This window comes from Rhipicephalus microplus, chromosome 2 (genome assembly GCF_043290135.1).
Source record: "Rhipicephalus microplus isolate Deutch F79 chromosome 2, USDA_Rmic, whole genome shotgun sequence".
NCBI classification, from domain to species: domain Eukaryota; kingdom Metazoa; phylum Arthropoda; class Arachnida; order Ixodida; family Ixodidae; genus Rhipicephalus; species Rhipicephalus microplus.
In genome coordinates this window covers 11089368-11115117 of record NC_134701.1, presented here as the reverse complement: position 1 = coordinate 11115117, position 25750 = coordinate 11089368, and the positions used below count along the sequence as shown (strand labels likewise).

Here is a 25750-nt window from a genome sequence, read left to right as displayed (position 1 = left end):
CAGCTCTTTACAGCAGTCTGGCAACAGGACGAAAGTGGCCACGAAGCTAGAATCCCCAATGCGAAGTCGAGTGGTGGATTTACTCACGGGAGTCATCAGCTGACCACCAGCACTCCTTATGTGCGGCCCTGTCCAAGGTGTCTTGACCTTTCTAAGGCGGTCGGTGAGTTGTTGCATGACTGAGAAGTCGGCGCCAGTGTTGACCAGTGCTGTAACGTGATGTCCGTCAATGAAAACGCCAAGATCAGCACGTACAACTTTACTGGCATCAGTATTCGTCGTCGTATTCGTCGTCGTATTCATCGTGGTTGTCGTCATATCTTCTTACGATGATAGGGGGAACTTTTCGGTGTCTCGACGATTGGACACCTTGCCCCCGGAGGTCGCAGCAGTTAGTCTCCCCGGGGCGGGCTAGGCGAACGGCCTCTGGTGACGTCCGCGTAGCTCTGAGGAAAGTCACGGTGACGCGCAGGAGATGGAGATCGCCAGCGACGCGGTGTAGTTGCTTGGCCAGTCGACAGTTGATCGGCATTGTGGGCACGACGGTCTTCAAAGCGGAAAGAAGCGGGACGAGAAAAGTTCTCGAACCCGGAATCGCTATGACGGCAATAGCGGGCAATGTGACCTGGTTCTCTGCAGCAAAAGCAAATAATAGGTCGACGATCGGCCATGCGCCACAAGTCAGTTCAGCGAACTGGTGGTCGTCCCATCGAATCCCATTGCCACCAAGGTACGGCCGCGGGTTGTGGCTGGAAGGGTGTCGTCACCAATGACGGTGGAGGACGACGGGTCGCATCAGCGTAGCTCGCTGGATGTGGCTCAGGACTTGGGCGGGTGGCGCCTCAACTCTTGGCAGACGATTTGGGCAACAGATGCGACGGGCGGTTGGGTAGGAGGGACGCAGAGGGCCCGAAGTTCCTCACGCAGTATTTCCCTAATCATTTGTCGTAGGAAACTTTTACATACGGCAGTGTTCTGAGCTGCAGCACTTACTGCTTTGTGGTTCGGCAGGCGGTCAAAGTGTCGGCATCGTTGTTGCAGTGCGTGCTCGATGACAGTCGCCTCTCTCATGAATTCATCTAGTGTTGTAGGTGGATTTCATACAAGGCCCACAAACACTGGTTCTTTGACACCCTGCATTAAGTGATGCACCTTCCTCGCCTCAGGCATGTCAGGGTCAGCTCGTCGAAACAGACGGATCATACCCACTGCGTACATGGCAGCTGTTTCGTTGGGTTTTTGTACCCGAGCCTCAATCGCTTGCTGTGCGCGATCCCGTCGGTCCGTGTTCGAAAATGTGGCGAGAAGCTTTCGACGGAAATCTCCCCAAGATTGGAAAGTAGCCTCGTGGTTCTCGTACCACGTGCGAGCGCTATCTTCCAGGGTGAAATATGTAGGACCAAGTTTGTGCTATTCATTCCAGAGATTACATACAGCGACCTATTCGAACTGTTCGAGCCAGTGCTCTACATCCTCGTACTCTTCCCCATGGAAAACTTCAGGAATGTGAGGATGTTCAAGAGTCACCTGCGAGGAAAGAGTGGTCTGCGATGGAAGGGTAGATGTGGATGTGGTAGGAGCTGCCATGCTGGTTAGAGTCGGGACAGGTGCGGACACCGGACTTAGGCCTAGTAGGCGCCGACTGAATCGGTGCACCGGAGTCATGACGAGGGGCTGGGTCTCTGGACTAGGTGAACGGGTCCGAGCAAAACTGTCCTGCATCCGGTTGTAGGCTTCAGTACCTCCACCAGTGTCGCGACGTCAAAACCGAGGTCTTGCCGCAGAGATTGAGACACTAGAAGCAGGTCGATCTTTTTAATTAGAATGCGCAAGCGAGTTCTTCTTTTTCGTCCATTTCGTAGTCCTTCGTGGCACATGCCCAACTGCCATCGTCTTTCTTGAGCAAGCACAAGACAATATAGCGCCACAGTAACGCTTCACGCTACTAAGGCGCGCCAGCTTACAATTTTCGTGGATTTTCCTTACACATCCATTGCAAATTTCGATATTATCAGTGCTGCTATGTACGCACACCAACCTTAGACGCGCGATTACTTATTATTTGCAAATTTTCGGTAATGAATGTGTTGGTAAATTAGTTACATGCAAACTTTGCATTCCGTAATATGACTTTTTTAGGACTCGGATTTTGGGAAATTTGCACCGGTCTCATTTTTCACAGTGAAAGCTGTTATGAAATCACAACTCGGGTCTCGCGCAGCGCCGTAGTTGTCCGCCACCACCACCGGCGTCCGTAACCACATCGCGCGAAATTAAGAAAAAAAAAAAACAGTACCCTGGGTGCCAGCCCAGTATTCTATCACTGAGCCATGCCGGGTTTTTTTTCTAGTCTTTATTTCTGGATAAAATTTAGACACGATAAGTATACTGCAATACACAACATACAGAAGTAAGCAAGAAACAGGCTGGAGACCAGGCAGTAGGAGATTATGGCATCTGTACTAGAAATGCCAGAGGGGAGCTACTAGTAGCATTCGCAGAATGCAGTAATTTACGGATTTTGAATACCTTCTACCGAAAGCAAGGGTACCGAAGTGGACATGGAGGAGCCCTAATGACCAAAATAAAAACAAAATAGACGTGTGTGCACACCCAGGCATCGTGCAGGATGCGGAAGTGCTTTGCAAGGTGCGGTGCAGTGACCATAGAATGGTACGGTCCCGAATTCGCCTAGACTTGAAGAAGGAACGACAGAAACTAATACGCAAGAAGCCCATCAATGAGCTAGCACTGAGAGGGAAAGTACATACAGGAATTCAGAGTCTCGCTTCAGAACAGATACTCGGCTCTTATTGAGGAAACCAACCTTGGCGTAAATACAATGAATGATAATCTGACGAGTATCATTACGGAGTGTGCAGTGGAAGTTGGAGGCATGATAGCTAGACAGGACACTGGCAAGCTTTCCCCCCCCAAAAAAAACGAAGAATCTTATTAGGAAGCATCAAAGCATGAAAGTCTCAAGTACAACAGACAAAATAGAGTTGGTAGAGATTTTTAAGTTTATTAATAAACATAAGGTATCCGATGTCAGAATATATAATATGGGGAGAATCGAACATGCTCTGAAGAATGGAGGAAGCGTCAAAGCAGTGAAGAGAAAACTTGGGATAGGTAAAAACCAGACGTATGTACTGAGGGACAAGGAAGCCAAAGTAACTACCAATATGGATAGGACAGTAAAATTATCAGAGGAGCTTTACAGAGATCTGTACAGTAGTCAGCATAACCAGGACCTTAACATAAAAACTAGCAGTAACCCAAATGACACCCCACCATTAATGATAGCAGAAGTCAAAAAAGCCTTGGAGAGCATGCAAAGAGGCAAAGCTGCTGGTAAGGATCAGGTAACATCAGATCTGCTGAAAGATGGAAGACAGATTGTGTTATAAAAACTAGTGACCCTCTTTACGAGGGGTCTTTTGTTGAGAAAAGTACCAGAATCTTGGAAGAATGCTAACATCATCCTAATACATAAGAAAGGAGATGACAAGGACTTGAAGAATTACAGGCCGATCAGATTGCTCTCCGTAGTATACAAGCTATTTATAAAGGTAATTGCTAACAGAGTCAAGACAATATTAGAATTCAATCAATCCAAAGGAACAAGCAGGATTTCGAATGGGCTGTTCAACAATTGACCACATTCATACTATCAATCAGGTAATAGAGAAATGCTCAGAATATAGCCACCCACTATACATAGTCTTGATAGATTACGAGAAGGCATTTGATTCAGCATAAATATCAGCAGTGATGCAGACACTGTGAAATCAGGGTGTCGACGAAGCATACATAAACATCCTGGAACAAATCTACACAGGATCAACTGCTACCATAGTGCATCATAAAGAAAGCAATAGAATACCAATCAAGAAGGGTGTAAGGCAGGGCGATACAATCTCCCCGATGCTATTTACCGTGTGCGTACAGGAGTTTTTCAGAGGCCTAGAAAAGGAACAGTTAGGCACAAAAGTTAATGAAGGATACCCTAGTACCTGCGCTTCGCCGATGACATTGCATTGCTGAGTAACTCGGGAGACGAATTACAACTCATGATTATGGAGTCGGAGAAGGAGAGCAGAAAAGTAGGTCTTAAGATTATTCTGCAGAAAATGAAAGTAATGTACAACAACCTCGGTAGAAAACAGCACTTCGTGATATGTGATAATGCACTTGAAGTTCTAAAAGACTATATCTACTTAGGACAGGTAATGATTGCGGAGCCGAACCATGAGACTGAAGTAACTAGAACAATAAGAATGGGGTGGAGCACATTTAGCAAGCACTTTCAAATCAAGACAGGTAGATTGCCACTATCCCTCAAGAGAAAGGTATATAACAGCTGCATCTCACCAGTACTTAGCTATGGAGCTAAAACCTGGAAACTTACAAGGAGGGTACAGCTTAAATTGAGGACAACACAGCGGGCAATGGAAAGGAAAATGGTAGGTGTAACCTTGAGAGACAAGAGAGCAGAGTGAATAAGGGAACAAATCGTGGTTAAGGATATTGCCACGTTCCATTTCTCAAGTTTTGTTATCGCCCCAAACCACTACACGATTTTCAGCGCAAAACGCGTGTGCAGTTTTCGAGAAGGTTCCAGACTTTAGTAGATCATTTCGATAAGATAACGCCCACTTTGTGAACTGTACAGATTATTCTGGAACCTACGCCACCGTCAGCGATAACGCTAGAACATTCGATGGCAAGAGTATAAATGCCGACGCACTTCGCCGCTTGTGAGTAGTTGATCGACGGCCGACGCTCCGTTCACTGCTATCTGTGCAAGACTGCTACTGTAATCAGACTTTCCGTTTGCCAAGCACAGGTTCGCCCAAATAAACTGTTAAATCCCAACACAATATATCCTGTCTTCGGCCACGTCACGACCCCGTGACATCTCGTGGAAGTGCTGCTTCGTTCATGTATCGGACGCCCCCGTCAAGCCGTGAACCTAGCCCACGTCGCGGAGAAGACACCGACGCCAACCAAGAGCAACGAACAAGCCGCCGACAGCAAGGTTTCAAGTACAGGCTTCTACAAGACAAGGCGCGGAAGACCAAGGCCATGACCTCGACTGCAGCGACAACGTTCCATGGGTCATTGTTTGAAGACACAGAAACCTGGCTAGAAACATACGACCGCGTGGCTGCTCTCAACCACTGGGACAACGAAGATAAGCTCCGTCGTGTGTACTTCTACCTGGAAGACACCGCAAAGACCTGGCTCGACAATCGGGAATCCACGCTCCGAACGTGGGATGTCTTCTGCGGCGCATTCCTGCAAACGTTCGCGAGTCGCAAAAAGAGGGCCGCAGCTCTACTAGAGACCCGGGTTCAGCTAACAAATGAAAAGTTTACAATTTTCACAGAGGATATGACCCGCCTATTCCGTCACGCTGACCCAGACATGCCTGAGGAGAAGAAAGTTCATTTCCTCATGCGAGGGGTCAAACAGGAGCTCTTCGCGGGACTAATGAGGAATCCACCGAACACCGTCCAAGAATTCCTATCCGAGGCGACCGCTATCGAAAAAACCTTGGACATGCGCACCAGACAGTATAATCGTTGCCTGACTCCAGAATGCGCGGCTGCTCAAGCCAGTGACTCCGAAGACCTGCGTGAAACGATCCGAGCAATCCTGTGGGAAGAACTGCGCAAGCTGTTGCCTTGGGTGCAGCCTCAAGTGGGTTCGATCGGCGACATTGTGCGAGAAGAAGTTTGGCAACCGCTTCGAATTCCCCAAACACCGCTGCCCGAGCCAGAAACTATGAGCTACGCCTCTGCAGTGCGCCACAACGCTCCTCCCCGTCCACGCGAAAACACCGCCCAGTCCCACTTCCGTCGCCAGACGCCACCGCCACCACCACCCCTACCGACATCCTACCGTTCGCGAGCGGACCAGCGCAGTGTGCCGAAGAAAACGGACAATTGGCGTGCACCTGACAACCGCCCGCTCTGCTACCACTGCGGCGAGGCCGGGCACACATACCGCCATTGCCAGTACCGATAAGTGGGACTGCGTGGCTTCGCCGTCAATGCACCGCGTCCACAGCAAGAAGAACAGACACGTGACATCGCCGACTACCTGACAGGAACTCAATGGACACCCTGAAGTCCTTCCCGTTCGCCGTCGCCAAGCCGCCGCATGTCACCGCACCCCCGGCAGTACTCTGGCCCAACGCGGGGCCGGTCTCTTAGCCCGTATCCGGGAAACTAAGGGCAGCAACCGATGGAGGTGCGGTTGCTGGACGAACTACCAAAGATCCTCCTCCGACGACGCCGCCGCGACGGAGCTTTCCGAACACAACGCCAACCAGGCAAAGCGCTGACGGCGAAAACTCACTTACCGAAGGTGACCTGACGACACAACATGGAAGCAGCGGAACAAGCCGACGCAGCCGTGACCCGACGCCACGCCCTAACTGTAATGCGTGACAGCGAACTAGCGACCTCAACGTTCTTATCGACGGCCACAGTGTGACCGCTCTCGTCAATACCGGAGCCGACTATTCCCTTGTCAGTGGGTCGTTCACCGCGAAATTAAAGAAAGTTAGGACAGCTTGGGAAGGCCCTGAAATCCGCACAGCCGGAGGTCATCTCGTAACGCCTGCAGGAATCTGCACAACGAGAGTCACCATTAACGGCCGTATTTATCCTACAGACTTCGTAGTCCTACAGCGTTGCTCAAGAGATATCATCCCTGGTATGGACTTCTTATGCCTCCATGGTGCTGTCATCAACCTAAGAACAAAGTCGATAACGTTATCCACAAAAGAAGCACAATTGCCGCGCACGCCGTCAGAAAACCATGCCTTGAATTTGCTGGAAGAACAAGTCACCATTCCGCCTCGCTCTAGCGTCATTATTTCAGTCGGCGCTCCTAAATCACCTGACTTGGAAGGTGTCATTGAAGGCAGTCAGCATCTGTTGATCACACGAAATATTTGCGTCGCAAGAGGAATTGCAGAGCTGCGGGGAGGCAGGGCAACGGTTATGCTCACAAATTTCAGCAATGAGTACAAACATGCGAACAAAGGAACAACGGTCGCATACATCAAAGAAATTGTGAAGACCACCAGTGCTTTCGCCCTCGCCAATTCGGCAAAACCTGCTGAGAGGAACCAAGCCCCTCCCACAGCTTTCAAAGTCAATCCCAGACTTCCGAACCATAAGCAAGAACAGCTCAAGGCCCTGCTCCTGCAATACGAAGATTGCTTTTCATCGTCATTGAAAATTCGGCAGACGCCAATCACAAAACATTGCATCATAACCGAAGAAAATGCCAGACCACTCCGTCAGAGTCCGTACAGGGTTTCGACGCGAGAACGTGAGGCCATGAAGAGACAAGTTGATGAAATGCTGCGGGATGACATCATCCAGTTGTCCAAGAGTCCATGGGCATCCCCCGTGGTGTTAGTGAAGAAAAAAGATGGGACCCTACGTTTCTGCGTCGATTATCGCTGCCTGAACAAAATCACAAGAAAGGACGTGCATCCTCTCCCACGAATAGACGACGCACTTGATCCGCCCCATAACGCCAAGTACTTTTCGTCAACGGACCTCAAGACTGGCTATTGGCAAATCGAAGTCGACGAAAAAGACCGAGAGAAGACGGCGTTTATAACACCGGATGGCCTCTTCGAGTTTAAGGTAATGCCCTTTGGCCTTTGCTGAGCGTCTGCAACTTTTGAATGCGTTATGGATACAGTACTGGCAGGATTGAAGTAGCAGACTTGAAGTAGCAGTAGATTGAAGTAGCAGTCATGTTTTCCTCGAGTTTCGACGAGCATCTTCGGTGCCTTGAAGCTGTACTTCAAGCCATCAAGACGTCCCGACTCACACTGAAGCCAGAAAAGTGCAGATTTGCGTACGAGGAGCTCTTGTTTCTGGGGCACGTTATTAGCAAATCTGGAGTTTGTCCCGATCCACAGAAAACAGCCGCCAATTCTGGGGCACGTTATTAGCAAATCTGGAGTTTGTCCCGATCCACGGAAAACAGCCGCCAACGCCCACTTCCCGCCCCCCACTGACAAGAAGGCGGTGCGCCGATTACTGGGCCTGTGCACCTATTATAGGCGCTTCGTGAAAAACTTCGCCCGCATCGCTGATCCTCTCACTAACCTAACCAAGGCCGACGTGGAGTTCAAGTGGGAAACGCCGCAGAAACATGCTTTCCAGGAGCTTAAACATCACCTCCAGACGCCTCCGTTACTTGCCCATTTCGACGAATTCGCCGAGACAGAAATACACACTGACGCAAGCAGCGTAGGTCTTGGCGCCGTTCTTGTGCAGAGGGCTGACGGACTTGAAAGGGTTATTAGTTACGCCAGCCGATCGCTATCCAAAGCAGAAGCCAATTATTCCACAACAGAAAAGGAGTGCCTCGCCATCATCTGGGCTGCGTTGAAATTTCGCCCCTACCTCTACGGCAGGCCCTTCAAAGTTGTGAGCGGCCACCACGCCTTGTGTTGGCTAGCCACCTTGAAGGACCCTTCGGGTCGCCTCGCACGATGGAGCCTGGGACTTCAAGAATATGACATTACTGTCGTTTACAAGTCCGGCAAGAAACACTCCGACGCCGACTGTCTCTCTCGTGCGCCTGTCGACCAACCACCACCCAACGACCCGGATGACGACTATTTCTTGAGAACGATAACTACCGACGACTTCACTGAACGACAACGGGCCGACCCGGAACTTAAGGCCCTAATAGAATACCTTGAAGGCCGGACCGCCGAAGTCCCGAAGGTATTCAAGCGCGCACTTGCGTCATTCTTCCTGCGAAACGGTATTCTCCGAAAGAAAAACTTTTCACCGCTTCGAGCCAAGTACCTCCTTGTGGTGCCTTCAGCTCTGCAACCAGAAATCCTGCAGGCCCTGCACGACAATCCGACAGCAGGGCACCACGGTGTTTCTCGCACGCTCGCGAGGTAAATGTTGGCCACGTCTTACCACTGACGTCACTCGTTGTGTGAGGACATGCCGGGACTGTCAACGACGCAAGACACCACCGACAAGGCCGGTGGGACTTCTGCAGCCAGTTGAACCACCTCGCCGACCTTTCCAGCAGATTGGTATGGACCTAGTGGTGCCGTTCCCGACGTCAGCTTTCGGAAACAAATGGATCGTGGTAGCTACCAACTACCACACCCGCTACGGCGAGACAAAAGCCCTGCCAAAAAGCAGTGCATCCGAGGTAGCTAAGTTCGTCGAAAATATCGTCCTACGTCACGGCGCCCCGGAGGTCCTTATCACCAACAGAGGAACGGCATTTACTGCTTACTTAACTTAAGCGATTTTGGCATACAGCCAGGCAAACCACCGCCGGACGACAGCGTACCACCCACAGACCAACGGCCTCACCGAGCGGCTAAACAAGACAATCGCCGACATGCTGGCAATGTACGTCGATGTCGAACACAAGACGTGGGACGTCATTCTTCCGTACGTGACCTTCGCATACAACACGGCGGTGCAGGAGACGACGCAGATATCTCCATACAAATTGGTCTACGGAAGAAGCCCGGCAACGACGCTCGATGCCATGTTACCCAACGTCACCGACGAAAAAAACTTCAATGTGAGTGAATACCTTCAACGCGCCGAAGAAGACCGACAACTCGCGCGTTGCCGTATCAAGAATTAACAGACGACCGACAGCCGTCATTACAGTCTTCGATGACGCTTCGTGGCATACCAGCCCGGTGAACGTGTTTGTGTATGGACGCTGATACGCTGACGTGGACTAAGCGAAAAGCTTCTGCGACGGTACTTCGGACCGTACAGGGTGGTTCAACGTCTCAGCCCACTTGATTACGAGGTTGTTCCCGATGGCATCACGAACTCTCAACGACGCCGATCGCGACCTGATGTCGTCCATGTCGCGCGCCTCAAGCCGTTTCATGCGCGTTAACAAACTGAAACAGCGTTTTTTTTTTATTATTATTGTATCGTAATTTATTCATTGTACTTTCTTGCATTATTTGTTGTACCTTCACCTTTAGTTAAAGCATCGGAACGATGCCTTTTTCGGGCGGGGGTGATGCCACGTTCCATTTCTCAAGTTTTGTTATCGCTCCAAAAGACTACACAATTCTCAACACAAAAAAATGCGTGTGCAGTTTTCGAGAAGCTTCCAGACTTTAGTAGATCATTTTGATAAGATCACGCCCACTCTGCGAACTGTACAGATTATTCTGGAACCTACGCCACCGCCAGCGATAACGCTAGAACATTCGATGGCAAGAGTATAAATGCCGACGCACTTCGCCGATTGTGAGTAGTTGATCGACGGCCGACGCTCCGTTCACTGCTATCTGTGCAAGACTGCTACTGTAATCGGACTTTCCGTTTGCCGGGCACTGGTTCGGCCAAATAAACTGTTAAATCCCAATACAATATATCCTGTCTTCGGCCACGTCACGACCCCGTGATAATATCATAGTTAAAATCAAGAAGAGGAAATGGACATGGGCCGGGCACGTTGCACATAGACAGGATAACCGGTGGTCATTAAAGGTAACTAGCTGGATTCCTAGAGAAGGCAAGTGGGTTAGGGGGAGACAGAAGGTTAGGTGGGCAGACGAGATTAAGAAGTTTGTGGGTATAAATTGGCAGCAGCAAGCACAGGACCGAGTCGACTTGCGGAACATGGGAGAGGCATTTGTCGTGCAGTGGACGTAGTCACGCTGATGATGATGACACAACATACATAACAGGAAAATAACTATGGCTGTGAAGCACTACTATACACATCACGTCCTAATATACCTTCATGGTCAGTAGGGCTTCTACCCTCCCTAACTAAACAAGTACACATTGATCTGTTTTTACTACTTCGAAAAACTGTGAGATACTTTTTTTAAAATACTGTCTTGCTGATCGTTTGTCAGGATCAGAGTGAAATCCAGCCATTCTAGAGCGCCATATACTGTTTAAGGCAGTCATTATGATTAAATCAAAAGGTAATCCATCATCATTATCGAATGCCAAATACCAGATTCTGGACGGGTCTAAAAGAAATTCTTTCTTTAGTTGTCCTTTGCAATACATCCCAAAAATATACTCCTTCCCAATAGTGTGAGAAAACATGATCAATAGTTGCCGGTGTTTTACAGAGTAAACAGTCAAATCCCCATAGCATACAAAAACCACGCTCCTCGAGGAAACTTCCTACAGAAAGCGTTGCAGTGTGTAATTTAAAAAGGAACCTTTTAGACTTGGAGCTGCCTGCATTTTTTTTTACTTGTTTAAGTACATTCTGACCATAAATATTTGTACAGTTTTTTTTTCCCTACAGACCACAGGTATTCAGTCGGAAAACAAACACACAAGAACTGCACACTGGCCACGGCTTCGTTCATGTAGCCTCGCAGCGCCAGAGTCATAATTGAGTGCCCACAAAAAACTCCGGCAACAGTCTACCTAGTCTTATTTGGCACACTGATGTTATATGGCGTCTTTTGGCGCAAGGGCCATTTGATGGCCAAAGAGCGCCAGTTCATGGGACAAGGATAGCGGACGATGATTGTGATTAGCGGCTGTATAAGGGCCATAAAATTCCTCGTGGTAAGGCGGGTAAAAACATACAAGTAATAAAATCATGACCATGCCGTGAAAGGTGTGTGGGATGCGAATAGATGAACAAAGTTGGTGATAATAAAAGACGATGGTGGATATGTATGGCATTAGCACAAGTGCCTCACTCGTTCATACCCTTGCGTCCAAGGGTCGTGAGGCAAGTGCTTTCTTGTGTAGCCACCGCAGCGAAAACCTCTTAGGAGAGGTCGTGCTACGGAATGCCCGAGTATATGATATGAAAACTATGAATTTCTTTTAAAAACGCTAGCAACGATTTATAACTAAAAAGCGGTTCTCTACCGAAAAACATTGTAGGGTGTAAAGGTATATGTTGTCGGTAGGGTAATGGAAAGTGTTGTTTTCTTATAGTGTCCAATTGTTTTCACTGAATTAAAATGTGAAGAACTGTTAGTGCTTCACCACATCTGTCACACAATGGTGGGTCGCCCCCGGTCAAAAGATATGAGTGTGTTGTGTATGTGTGTCCTATCCTGAGTCTTTTTGACCTCTGTATGACGCGATTTTGATACTGGAAGCCATTGGCCAAGGTGTGGCTTGATAACGTGTAGTTTGTTTTGTGTGTGTGTATCCGACTTGCTCTGCCAGCAGTCCCTGAGGTTTCGTTTGAGAGAGGGCTTAAGATCAAGGGCCGGGATTGATATGGATGTAATGGCGGTGCTCTCATGGACGGATGCAGCGAGCTGATCCGCCCTCATGTTGCCTTGGATCTCACGGTGCCCTGGCACCCAGCACACTACAACATGTTGTTTGAGTGTGCAGAGTGTGCACAAAATGGAGTAAAGTGAGACAAGGACCGGGTTTTTTTGTTTTTTAAGACTGTGCAGAACCGTTACCACACTGAGGGAGTCTGTATAAATTACTGCTTTTTGTATTTGTAATTGTTTGATGTGTTTAGCTGCCACAAGTATCGCGTAAGCTTCCGCTGTGAAGATACTTGTGTGTGGATGTAGAGGGCCAGCATCCGAAAAGAATGGGCCGACAGCAGCGTAGGACACAGAGGAGTTGGTCTTGGAAGCATCTGTGAAGAACTCAGGACGTGTGTATTTGTGTTGAAGTTCCAAAAAGTATGTTCGGATATGGGAAATAGGTGCATGTTTTGTAACTTCTAGGAAAGACACATCGCAGTCTATAGTGTGCCACTGCCACGGTGGCGGGTATGCTACAGGAGCCATTAAATTGTGTTCAAGTGACACTGCAGTTTCTTCAGCTAGACACTTCAGGCGAACTGAGAAGGGCTGCCTTATCGAAGGCTTGTTTTGAAACAGAGTTGAGCTCGACAAATCATTAATTGTAGAGTATGAGGGGTGCTTCTTGTCCGCTTTCACCTTAAGGAAATAAACAAAGGACATGTAAGTTCTCTGCAGATGAAGCGACCACTCATTTGACTCAACATAAAGGCTTTCTACGGGGCTGGTGCGAAAAGCACCCGTAGAAAGGCGGATGCCCAAATGGTGCACGGGGTCCAGCATCTTCAAGGCACTTTGAGTAGCAGACTGATAGACAACGGCCCCATAATCTAAGCGGGTGCGAATGAGGCTTCTTAAAGGTTCATGAGGCATTGCCCATCACTACCCCACGTAGTACGTGACAACACTTTTATAACATTCATGGCTTTTAAACATTTTGTTTTTAAATACTTGATGTACGGTACGAAGGTCAACTTGTTGTCCAAGATTAAGCCTAAAAATTTCTGCTCGGCTTTGACGGACAGACGTTGCCCGTTCAGTCGAATGTCAGGTTCCGAGTGCATGCCTCTCTTTCGAGAGAACAAGACACACGTGCTTTTTTGTGGGTTAAGTCGAAATCCGTTTTCATCTGCCCATTTGGAGACCTTATTTAAACCCAGCTGAACCTGCCGCTCACACATGGCCAAGTTGCATGACTTGAAGCCAAGCTGAACGTCGTCGACATATGTACAATAGAACATATTGCGGGGAATGGACAAGTGCAAAGAATTCATTTTGATAATAAAAAGTGTGCAACTAAGCACGCCACCTTGTGGCACGCCTTTTGCCTGGACAAATGTTTGGGAGTGCACACTGCCCAGACGGACACGGAATGTCCGGTTGGACAAGTAACTTTCGATTATAAGAAACATTCTTCCACGCACACCAAGGTGGGACAGGTCTCTTAGAATTCCGAAACGCCATGTTGTATCATACGCCTTTTCGATATCGAGGAACACAGAGAGAAAATATTGTTTATGGACGAAGGCGTCTCTGATCTGTGCCTCGATACGAACAAGGTGGTCTGTGGTGGATCTACTTTCTCGAAACCCGCACTGAAATGGGTCGAGCAAATTGTTTGTTTCAAGGATATGTACAAGTCGGCAGTTTATCATTTTTTCGAATACTTAGCACAAGCAGCTTGTAAGTGCAATAGGCCTATAACTTGAAGCTAAAGAAGGGTCCTTGCCCTCTTTCAAAATGGGAATAATAATAGCCTCTTTCCAGGAGGTAGGGATAGTGCCAGAAAACCAGATAGCATTGTACAAACAAAGTAGGGTTTTTCGTGTTTCGGCTGGTAGGTTTTTTAACATTTCATACACCACACGGTCAGAACCTGGGGCAGAAGTACTGCAGGAGTTTAGGGATGTTCGGAGCTCCGCTAGACTGAAAGCTTGGTTATATGCCTCGTTTCTAGTGGATTTGTGTTCGAGTTTCTGCTTTTCTATTCTTGTTCTGTATTTTTGGAAAGTGTCTGTATAGTGGGAAGAGCTGGATACCCGTTCAAAATGTGCCCCGAGGAAGTTTGCCTGATCTTCCAAGGTATCACCTTGAGTGTTTACAAGTGGAAGTGTGTGTACTTGTTTCCCTGCTATCCTACCAACCATGTTCCAGACTTTAGCCTCCTGTGTGTATGAATTGATCCCTGACAAAAACTTCTGCCAGCTTTCTCTTCTGGCCTGCCGACGCATTCTCCTTCCTTGAGACTTTATTTTCTTGAACGTGTCAAGATTTTCCGCTGTTGGCGAGTTCCGCAGCAATCTCCATGCCCTGTTCTGTTCCTTTCGCGCATTACGACACTCCGTGTTCCACCATGGGACGTGTCGTTTGCCGGGCATTCCAGATGTTTGCGGTATGCACCTGGCTGCTGCGTCAGTTAGAAAAGCTGTGAAGTACTGCACAGCTTCATCTATGTTTAACCTACATATGTCTCTCCAACTCAAACGTGTAGTATTGTGGAACTGTTCCCAGTCTGCTTTGTTTATCAGCCATTTGGGAACATGTAGAGGACATTCATATGTTGTTTGTGAACTCTACACTACAGGAAAGTGGTAACTTCCATATAGATTATTTATGATTTTCCATTTCAGTAGGGGTAGGAGTGAAGGTGATACGATGCTAGGAGTGAAGGTGATACGATGAGGTCTATAGACGAGTAAGTTTTGTTGGCAACGTTATAGTATGTTAGCTCTTTCCTATTCAACAAACAGGCACCAGAAGAGAAGAGAAATTGTTCAATGAGACGACCTCGTGCATCAGAGCGAGAATCGCCCCACAGTCCACTAGGTGCATTTAGGTCCCCAAGAAGCAAATAGGGTTCAGGCAGTTCGTCTATTAAAGACTGAAATTCACGTCTTTCAAGACGGTGGTGGGGAGGTACATACAAAGAGCAGATGGTGTTTGTTTAAAAGTACCGCTCGAACAGCCACCGCCTCAAGGGATGTCTGGAGTGGTAAATGTGTACACGCTACTCCTTGGTTAATAATAATGGCTACGCCACCGGATGACGCCACAGCATCATCTCGGTCCTTTCGGTATATGACGTAAGCACGTAAAAAATTTGTATTGGAGGATTTCAGATGTGTTTCCTGTACACACAGCACTTGAGGTGAGTGTTTGTATAAAAGCTCTTGGACGTCGTCGAGGTTTTTAAGCAGGCCTCCGACGTTCCAATGTATAATTTGTGTTTCCATATTGGAAGTAAAGTAGTGCTGTGTGTACGTTAAGGGAGTGACTTGTTTAAGCTGAAAGGTCGAGCTCAAGTAGCAGGGCTATTATCAGGCCCTGTTAAGAGCTTTTTAGTTTTCTTGGCGCGCTCCAGAGAGCCGCGCCGCTCTTTTGGCACCAGGGGTGCCGCCGTATTCATTGCCTCCTCGGAGGCACTGGATGCCCGCTCATGCGAGCTGGTTTTTCGAAGCTTGGGCCTCGCCTGGCGAGGTGAGGCCTTGAGACCCGAGGACCCTGGAGTCCCTGGTCTCTGTTCGATAGTAGGCAGAGTAGACTCAACTACTGCCACCTTGGGGGCAGGCGCCACAGCCAATGGCTCGCTCTGCGCAGGCCGAAGGAGTGGCGAGGGCGGGTGCGACACTGCCCCCTGGCGCGCCGCATCAGCATATGTGGGGCCATAAAATGGCGAGACTCTTTTTCTTGCTTCTTTAAATGTAACGTTTTCTTTTATTTTTAAAGTGATGCTCTCTTTTTCTTTTTTCCAGAAAGAACAGGAACGTGAGTACGCGGCATGACTACCGCCACAATTCACACAGTGTGCAGGTGCTTCGCAGTTGTCGGATGCATGGCCCACGACTCCACACAGAGCACAAGTTTTCTGGCCACGACAGCTTTGCGAGCCGTGGCCATATCTCTGACATTGGAAGCAACGGCGGGGGTTGGGAATATATGGCCTCACAGATGTCTTTGTATACCCAGTCTGAATTGTTTCCGGCAAATCGCTCGAAGCAAAGGTCAGTACTAAGTGTTTTGTTGGTATTTCCTTTTGATCTCTTCTTATCTTAATACGCTGTACGTTTGTCACGTTCTGGCTCTTCCATCCTTCAAGAAGTTCAGCTTCGGTCAGGTCAAGCAAATCTGCGTTCGATACGACCCCGCGAGATGAGTTCATGGACCTGTGTGGCGTAATACTGATGGGTGTGTCTCCAAACGTTGTGAGGGTGTTCAGTTTATCGAATTGGTCTTTGTCACGTATTTCAAGGAGTAGATCTCCACTGGCCATTTTGGTAACCTTGTACCCGGCACCGAGAGTTTCGGTTAAGGACCTAGCCACTACGAAGGGGGATACTGTTCTGGCTTGCTTGTTAGTTTTTTCGCAGTGTATAACGTGGAAATGAGGAAAGGTTTGTCTTGGCCGGATGAAAAAATTGATATCTTCGGTGCGTACCCGCTTTGAGGAGGCACGATCACTAAGTAAAGGGAATGCTTTGTGCATGCTAATTGTATGTTGTTCAGTAGCGTTGGCGGCCACCCACCACGGAGCCCAACGAGGGGACGCTGCAAGTTTACGGATGCTGAAACCTGCAGACGCCAGCCGTACAACGCCACTATAACCCAATGCGCCTAGACCAAGGTAGGCTATTTGCACAGGGTTAACCCTAGCCGCCAGGAAGTTTGGAAGTAAACGGAAGAGAGTAGAAGACAGGACAGATAAATAGTAAGAGATAAAGACGAAGATGTAGGGAGAGAGAGATAGGAAAAGGCGACTGCCGATTTCCCCTGGGTGGGTCAGCCCAGGGGTGCCGTCTACGTGAAGCCGGGGCCAAAGGGGTGTGTTGCCTCTTCCGGGGGGCCTTAAAGGTCCAATCACCCAGCGACAGCTCAACCCCCAGGATCCCCTTTTCCCCGGACACGGCAAAGCCACGCACGGCTAGGCGTGGGAGGGAGCCGAAACTCCCCCGTTAGCTCGAGTCCGTGGTGTCGCTACACACCAAACGCCTACTTGCGCAGGCGCCCCTGCGGGGTCTTATTTGGCACACTGTTAGCAGGAAAGGATCTCTTGTCTCATGGAAAAGGAAATACTTATTTACCAACTGCTTGATGTCCTAGCCCAAGGCTACCACACTTCACTCGTCTAAACGAATTCGTGGGAGTGCACCTTTCCCAGTTAGACCCCCACACAAATATTGCAAACACTCGATGTAATTTTTGCACATTGACACGGGAACAGTACACCACTTGCATCACATACCATAGCTTGGACACAAAAAACCAGTTGCATAGCCCTAGTAAACATAGACAGATAAGTTGCATTCCACCTATTCGTTTCTCTTTTATTTCTTTTCCTTGCCGTTTCCAGTAATCATCAGTACTTTTGTATGACTCAAGCAGAACTCCGAGATATTTAAATGGAGTATTTGTCCATTTAATGACTGCGAAAAATTCTGGGGCTGAAGGCCAAGATCCGTGCCAAAAATCGAGGCATTTACCCCACTTTATGTGGCTTCCAGTTACTTCGGCGAATGATTAGTGAATCATCAATGTCTTCATAAACAACATCATCAACATAAGCGAGTAGTTTGACCTCGGAGGATTGTAATATATACCCACTAATGATATCGTTCTGCAGTATCGCCAGACATAATGTTTCAATGTAGGCGCAAAACAACAGTGGACTAACAGGGCAACCTTGACACATTGAGTGCTCATTTCCAATGGGGGAGCGCAATGTGTTGATTATTAGTCTCGTACTACCATTTCGATATGCCATTGCTACATCATCCACAATTATCTTACTAGCATTAATGTGCGACAATGCGACAATACTGCAAAGAAAAGACTGCGGGTGACGCAATCGAACGCTTTCTCCAGATCCAGCTGTAGTATAGCCACCTGAGCTTGACTGACGTGAATATATTATAGAACAGACCGCATTTTCATTTTATGAACATTTGTAACAATAGAAGACCTTTGATTCCACACGTTTAATGTGGACTGACAATATCTTTTATTACTGACTGAAGTCTAGAAGCCATATTTTCATTATTATTTTGTAGTCTACGTTTGTCAGTGCGATTGGTCAGCACGCTGTGACGTGCCTAACCTTTTCAACCTCATCTGTCTTGGGAATCAGAATGGTACGTGATTCACCAAAAGACGGTAATATTTTTTTCCTCATATGCCTCACTCGCAACTATAGGAGCCAATTCACTTTTAAAACTCTTGTACCACTTGGCACACAGACCATCTGGACATGGAGACTTGCCGGTATTCAACTTATCAATTGCCCGTTCAACTTCAGATGCCGATATAGATAATTCCAAAGCGCTTTTCACTTCACCACTCATTTGCAGCGTGCGCCCTAAATATTCTGCTTTAAATCCTTTTATGTTTACCTGTCTACACGAAAAAAGGTTTTCAAAGTGCCTTGAAAAGACATGTCAAATGCTGTCAGTATCGGTTACTTTGTGACCACCCTTCTCTACACGCAAACAAAGTGCCTCGAAAAGACACGTAAAATGCTGTCAGTATTGGTTACTTTGTGACCATCCTTTTCTATTCTTTCGATGTGATTCTGTCAAGACTTAGTTTTTTCCACCCCTAACGCTCTTTTGGCAGGCGTTTCTCCAGCAGCTAAAGCCTCAGCCCTAGCACAAAGAAGTGCACCACGGTAGCGTTCCTCGTCATGCAGTGCAAGTTTCTGCTTAATATTGGGTATGTCATTTTTATACTCTCCCAGCTGTTTGCACTTCAAGTCAATTAATCTTTCTAACATTTGGAGTGCCTTCTCTTTACTTTTCCTTATGTAACTCAATGGGCTAGATTGATCAACAGCTTTTATTTTTATTTGCTGCTTGGACTCTTCCGATTGTCCTAAAAGATTAACTTCATTCATTTTTATTTCATTGACAAAATTTATTACCTGATCTAAAAAACATTCATCAGTAATTAAAGTGAAATTCATCTTCCACTGTTCCCGCGAAAAAGTTCCGCCTTTTGTTTTTGCTCCTATATCACATTTAGCTAAACAATGATCACTGAAGTGTATAGGGTAGACGCCACATAGCTCTTACATTGTGCAATTATTTCAAGCGACACATAAATGTGATACAGGTGTACATGGCTATTCTCCTGAAAATGCGTAAATTGCTCTTCCCGCGTTCGCTCGATACAGCCACCCATGTCTTCTAATTCGAATTCAGTAATATGTCCGCTAGCATTCTGCTGCTTTTATCGTACATGATGCGTCCGTTAGATCGATCTCGCCCATTGAGGACGCAGTTAAAAATCATGAAGTAACACAGCCTTCCTTTCCAAACTGAGGTACTCTTTCAGCTTTGAAAAAAAAAGTGTGCGTTCCTCGCAGAGGGTTGTTGCATGAATGCACATAGCACCCCACGAGCATTTATTAGGTACAACATCACAAAAAACCAATCTACCAGACGGGCAAGAGAAGGTATTTTGCACAACAAGACCTGGTAACTATTTAATGAAGAAGACACAGCCTGCAGACGTGCCTATTGCATGGCTTACAATTGCATATTAACGCGCCGTAAACCTCAGCACTATGCCCCGGGTCTTTTCGTCACCGTCTACTTTCATTTCTTGTACAGCTAGTACATCTAAATCATGATCAACAAGCAGCCTATAGACTTCGCTCTGTTTCCGCTTGGCAGCAAGACCTCGAACATTTAGCGTTGCCACTCTAAACGTCGGTGCAAAAGCCATGTCTACACCATGAAGAAGTTCATGATGCTTACATTCAGCGTCTAGCCCGGAGCAAGACATCCACGAAGCCTCCACGTGAACCTGTGCCACTGGAGGGCAGTGGTGGCTCGTGTTTGTCCGCAATCGTGTTGAGACGCAGCCTTGTGCTACTGCATCGGAACGAAGATGCCTTTGCAGGTGGCCCATCTTCATGCTTTTCACTGAACACCTCGTTCCCTCCTGCAGAACGTTTGTGAGGTCTTTTGCTCGTGGACCCGTCATTGGTACTCTCAGCCGTCACTGAAGGTTATTCAGTAGTGTCCACGTGCTCGAGTTTCAACGGGGTACTTGTGTGGCCTTCTTTGGTTTGGCAGGCTGGCTCTAGAGTAGCCCTCCGGTGCCTTGTCGGCTTGTACTGTTGGCTCGACGCGACCAATCGAAGCAGCTGTACCTGCTGAAACATCTGGGCTCACCACATAACCGGCCCTTTTCGCCGCATCCTCAGCCTCGGTCGCGTCCATCACCAACTCTGTGGCTTCCCATTCAGCCAATCCGATCGCCGATGCATACGTATGCATGCACTCGTCTTCTCTGTGGCCGAACCCACGACAGCACAAGTATTGAAGTACCTTACACTCTCTTTTAACATGGCCGGTACCTTGACAGCATTGCATTGGCCGACCAGGTGAAACCACAAGAGCCCACTCACCAGCCAACCTGATTTGATGCGAGAGATCTTCAACCTTTGCATCACTATTGAGCTTGCGTAGAACAGACCGTGTGGTTGACCCTTTATCGCTGACTCCTTGAACACGCCAATGCTCCCGGGTGACTTGTATAACCTTCCCAAACGCTGCCAACGCCATTCAAACATCTTCATTGTCGTCACTGTAAAGCATCCAATGAATGCGCAGCCACACCTGCTGATCTCGGGGGTCCACGATGATGCAGCATTGCCCCTTGACCTTCAGCTCCTTCACACCCAGCAAGCGTTTGGTAGTGTCTGCATTGCTAATGGTGACAGCCCCGACATGATTGATCTGGTAGGCCCCCAGTAACAACACCTCCGGCAGCAGCCCTGTAGGGCTGAGCATGCCTCGGAAATCTACTCGATATGGTCTGCCACACACATCACCGTGTAAAAACACAGTGTCTTGCGCCACACGTATCTTGGGTAGTGGTGGCAAATATTCTGGTATCCTGCGCCTTGATTTTTGGTCATCCTGTTACCACAGCTGTGCCGCAAATGCCGCTCCAATGAAGCACATGATTACTGCGACCGACACGCGTGAGTGTCGACGAAAGAATACTGAGCCACCCCGTTGCTTGCAACTTCTTGACAAACTTGCCTTAGGCAGGCTTGATGTCCGGAAGGCAATCACGTTAATATGACTTATAAAGCCTTTTAAAACAGCGAAAAGACAACCAGTCGTCACACCATAAAAATAGCGTAACGAGTGGGTCGTCCAATGCTCCAACCCATTACAAAAGCTTCTTTTGTTCAGCTATTAACTGTGGCGCATGCCCACTTCAGGCATAATTCCTCATCCTCGTCAGCCACTGCATGAACAATACGCACAATATTCCTCGCAACATTTTAGCAGATACCACGTTTTCCAGAAGAATGACGAAAAATAGCATAGCGAATGCTGGTCTACTACCCTAAAATTGTTATTATTAATGCCGTAGCGGACATCAAGCAAGTGTGCTTGCAGCAGTTACCCAATGAGTGTTTAGAAAAGATTCTGAAAGGCCACTCCTATAATTTTCGCTGTCACTGTGCTGCGTATTCCGCGCAAGCCTGGCGTTTTTTGCGACCCAGACTTAAAGGGAATGAAACATTCTTGATGCAATGAGAGTGTTAAAGGGTTCCCAGAGTAGTCCACAGCACCTATAGCAAGGGGGCCGCTCACTGCTCCTGAAGACCTTCCCATGCCCACCTTCAGTCTCCGTATAAATTCTTGATTGTGCGGATCTCTTCCTATCTTGGTGTTGTCACGGCGTTGCAGTGGAAAAATAACATGTGAAGCCTAAAAGAAGTGTCAAAACCGCTTCTGGAGCAAGCAGCAACTTCCCTCTCGGAATCTGCATTTCGTTGCCGTTTATAACGCAGAACTACCTAAGTGCAGTTCAAAGTGATGTTCACATAAAACTGAAGAAATTGTGAAAGCTTTAACCTTTCTGTGAAGCTTGCAGTCCCGCTTCTTGCGGAGGCCGTGAACTTTCGGCGCCGGAAACAGTGATGCTTTTGGTCCACTCAAGTAGCCAATGTGGCTGCCCGGAGCGAAGCAGTGCAAGTCGTTCCACCTCCTTGCCATGTTGCTGGCTGCACGCTGCGAACACGCTCAGGGCACACGGTCCACACGAGAAAGCGCTAAGGCGTAACGGGTGCTCCCAACACTCATGACTGTCTTGCCTATGCAGACTGGCAATGCAAAAAACAGGTCTGCTAGGGACGCTCATCTGCGCACGTTCCAAATGCGGTCTGCGCCCTGCCTGAACGCAAGAGGAGTCCTTGCACTCTGTAGAGAACGTGCATCGACGTTGCTACTACACGCAGTTCGCGTCTTGTGAAAACGTCTGACAAGAAGCGCATGCGTAAGGAAGACAGGCTCTAGTTTGTGCAGCGCCAATTGCCGCCCTAGCGAAGAGAGGGCAAAGCTCCGGTCGCTCTGGGCGCTTGCTTGGTTTTCCCATTGCGCACACGGGCAACGTGTTCCTTGGCGCTTTCATCTCGCATTTTGTACGCTATAGGTGCGGCTCCTTCATCATTCTGGAAAGCAGGCACACACTCCTGCTGCATTCTAAGCTGCTACAAAAGTTTAAAAATGTCCCAGAACTGAAAACTGCCTATGAAGTTCAACCACTTCTAAAGCAAGCAATGAGAGGACCAAAGGCGTCGAGAGTGGATTATTACCGAGAGTGGATTAGCGGTAACATACATATAGAATTCACGCCGTCACCTCACTTCTAATGTCATAGAAAGGCTGCTGTTCACCATAAAGATGCACATAGCACTCACTCAAAAACATCGTGTTTGACTTGCTTGGTCCCGCAAAAGTTGCCAATGAATCGCTCTCGGTTCTGATGAGATTCACACCGTGAAAATGTTTTTACAATCTTTTTAAACCTTCGGAGAAAGTCACCGGTGACGCTGCACGTGCAGGGCGGCCAGACAACAGCGCGTGCATAGCGCGTCAATGTACTGAGAGAGCGCAGGCAGAACAAGGGAGTGGGGTACCTAGCGAGCTGCTTTTGCTAGAAAGACGGCAAAACGCGCGACGCAGCTCCCCCATGGCCAAGGTTGGGAGACCTATGGGATCGGCCGAGTAGCCGGAGATATGAAGCGTACGTCGCATGCAGGTGCGCTGGCTCTCTTTCTGGTCTTCGCCATGCCACCTATTACAGTATGGATGTATGGATGCTATGACCGTCCCCTTTATGACAGTGACATGCGTGCTGCCAGAGTCGCAAAAAAAAATAATGAGAAGAAATCTTTTTTTTTTATGTTGGCCTAATGCCTTATCTATTTCGATTAAATCGATGTTACTATAACAAAGAAAAATACAAAATTATGTTCCATCTTTCTGTCTCTTCAGGCAGAATGACCTCATTTTTACACTATTTCTGTCCTTTATCTCTACTTTTCTGCCACCAGTACTCTAATCATCTCTTACTTCTATTGGGGACATGTGCAGCTTTCCATGTCCGTCCTCGAAACCCGAAGCCTCGTGCGAGATTGTACCCACACATATACCTGGGTAGATATTGCCGCATTCAATCAGAACATGTTCTCTTGTTTCCTTAACTATCCCACAGTATGTGCATTGTTGTTCTTCCTCACTGAATTTCACTTTATGACAACGCATTCTAAGGCAACTTGGCCTTGCTTCAAACAGTGAAGCATTTTTCCTTGAATTATGATAAAACCTCCCTCACCTTATTTCATTTTTGCCCTTTCGGTAGTTACTGAGAGCTGGCTTCTTTCCCATCACTGTCATCCAATCAATCCTCTCGGCCTCTCTGACTTTTCGCTAAAAGGAGCCTTGCAACATTTTTTGCACATGGTCAGAAAACGCTGCCGATCGGTAGTAGAGGCTCCCGACAACTCGCGAGCCAAATATTATAGCACAGCACACGGCCAGGAGTTCACAATAAATTATCAAAGTCAGATAAAAATTGCTTTCTCTTCTCTTGACAAACCGCAGAATATGTTTAAAAATCACACGTGAATTACCCACCTATCAGCCATTGGTTGATTTGAACATGGCACGCTCGCTCGTTACAAAAATTGCCGCGGGAGGCCGCGACTTGTCCACACCTGCGTGTGATCACATAGAAAAAATGGCGCATTTGAAGAAAAAAAAAGAAAAAAATTGCTCAAGGCCACGAGACGCATGTGACGTTTTTCTGTGGCCCTACCATTCCTCCCTGCATAGCTTCCAGCGCTTTCATCCGGGCGAGAGAAGAGAGAATGCAACTGCAGCATGCGACAAACCTTAATAACTCCACTCACACTGGACAGATCTTTAAAGTTTTTGCGGCGTTGAATTCGTGAGGCAATAAGCTTTTCCAGTGAATTCATTCCTTAGTTACTAGAAAAAGCGTTTCAGGGCCTCTTTAATGCTTCTTGTTGCCATGTTGCCCACACTGCCAGCCGTATATTTACTGGTGAGCCTCCTAGTTCCTTTTCTTCACTTTGTGTTCACGCTCTTCCTATACAAATACAGTTGACTCCTCTTAAACGGAACTCGGAGGGGATTCATGAAAGTGTTCCATTTATCAGAAGTTTCATTTAAGCAAAGTACACTTATTTAGTGAACCAAGACCTTTATTCAAATTGCTCAAACCTCACCTTACTCATGAGGATGAGTAAGAGAAAAAAGGAGTGAAGAATGGTTTGTTTGGCAAGCTCGAGTTGTTTTTCATGAGGTACGCACCCATGCCTGACAAACTAGCTAGAAATTCTGGACAAGTCTCGTGCTCAAAATAGTGCTGCAAAAGTTCAACAGCCTTTTTAGCTGATCGGTCTAGTGGCACCACTGCACTGGCAGTATCATCACATTCATCGCTGAAAGGTTGATCTTCATCTTGCACTTTGGCAATCATTTCTTCAACAGTCTCTTCACGACAGGTACGAACATTTTCATCAATTGATTTGTAGTCCTGCAGCGTGAAAGAAGCAGAAGGCACGACTTGGCTGAATATTGTCTCAAAGTTGGCATCAGCAGGGCTTTCTTCTTCATCAGGTACTGCTTTCTTGCGTTTGAAAGCCAGCATGGTGAAAACATCTGTGTACTGTTGTTGCCTTCACTTGCTCCCAGGCACAAGCCAAAATGTGGATGGCTGTCAATAAATTTATGCTGTAGCATTTCCCGCTGCTTGCTCTAAGCAGCATTTGATGGAGCAATTGTCAGCGGTAATGAACTCTATAGTTCTGAATAACCCCTTGATACATCCACTGAATCACTGCCTTTGCATTGGCTGGCAAGAGCTCCAGAGTGATGGCGTGGAGTCTTTGAACCTGACTGTGGGCTGGGCAATTATCCGTGATGAAGACAACCTTCCTGCCTTGCCTTGTAAATCTTGCGTCTTCCTCCCGAAGCCAGTTTTCGAAAATCATCATGGTCATCCGCGCTCTTCCATTCCTATGGCACGCAATTGGCAGTTGTCGAACGCCTTTGAAAAAATGTGGGTGCCTTGATTTTTCTATTACCAACAGCTTCAATCTCTCATCTCCTG

At 47.6% G+C, this 25750-nt stretch overlaps 1 protein-coding gene across 6 annotated transcripts in view; it reads right to left on the bottom strand.

Annotated features, from left to right (window-relative positions):
* LOC119169213 (uncharacterized) overlaps positions 1-25750 on the bottom strand; it is a 223967-nt gene that overhangs the window by 25278 nt on the left and 172939 nt on the right. For 3 of the 6 annotated variants that reach the window (XM_075886108.1, XM_075886114.1, XM_075886117.1), the window contains one exon: positions 24250-24329. The exons of the other annotated variants lie outside the window; for them this stretch is intronic. In XM_075886108.1, the coding sequence (XP_075742223.1) occupies positions 24250-24329 (80 nt within the window). The remainder of the gene's footprint in view (positions 1-24249; positions 24330-25750) is intronic. 6 annotated transcript variants of the gene reach the window in all.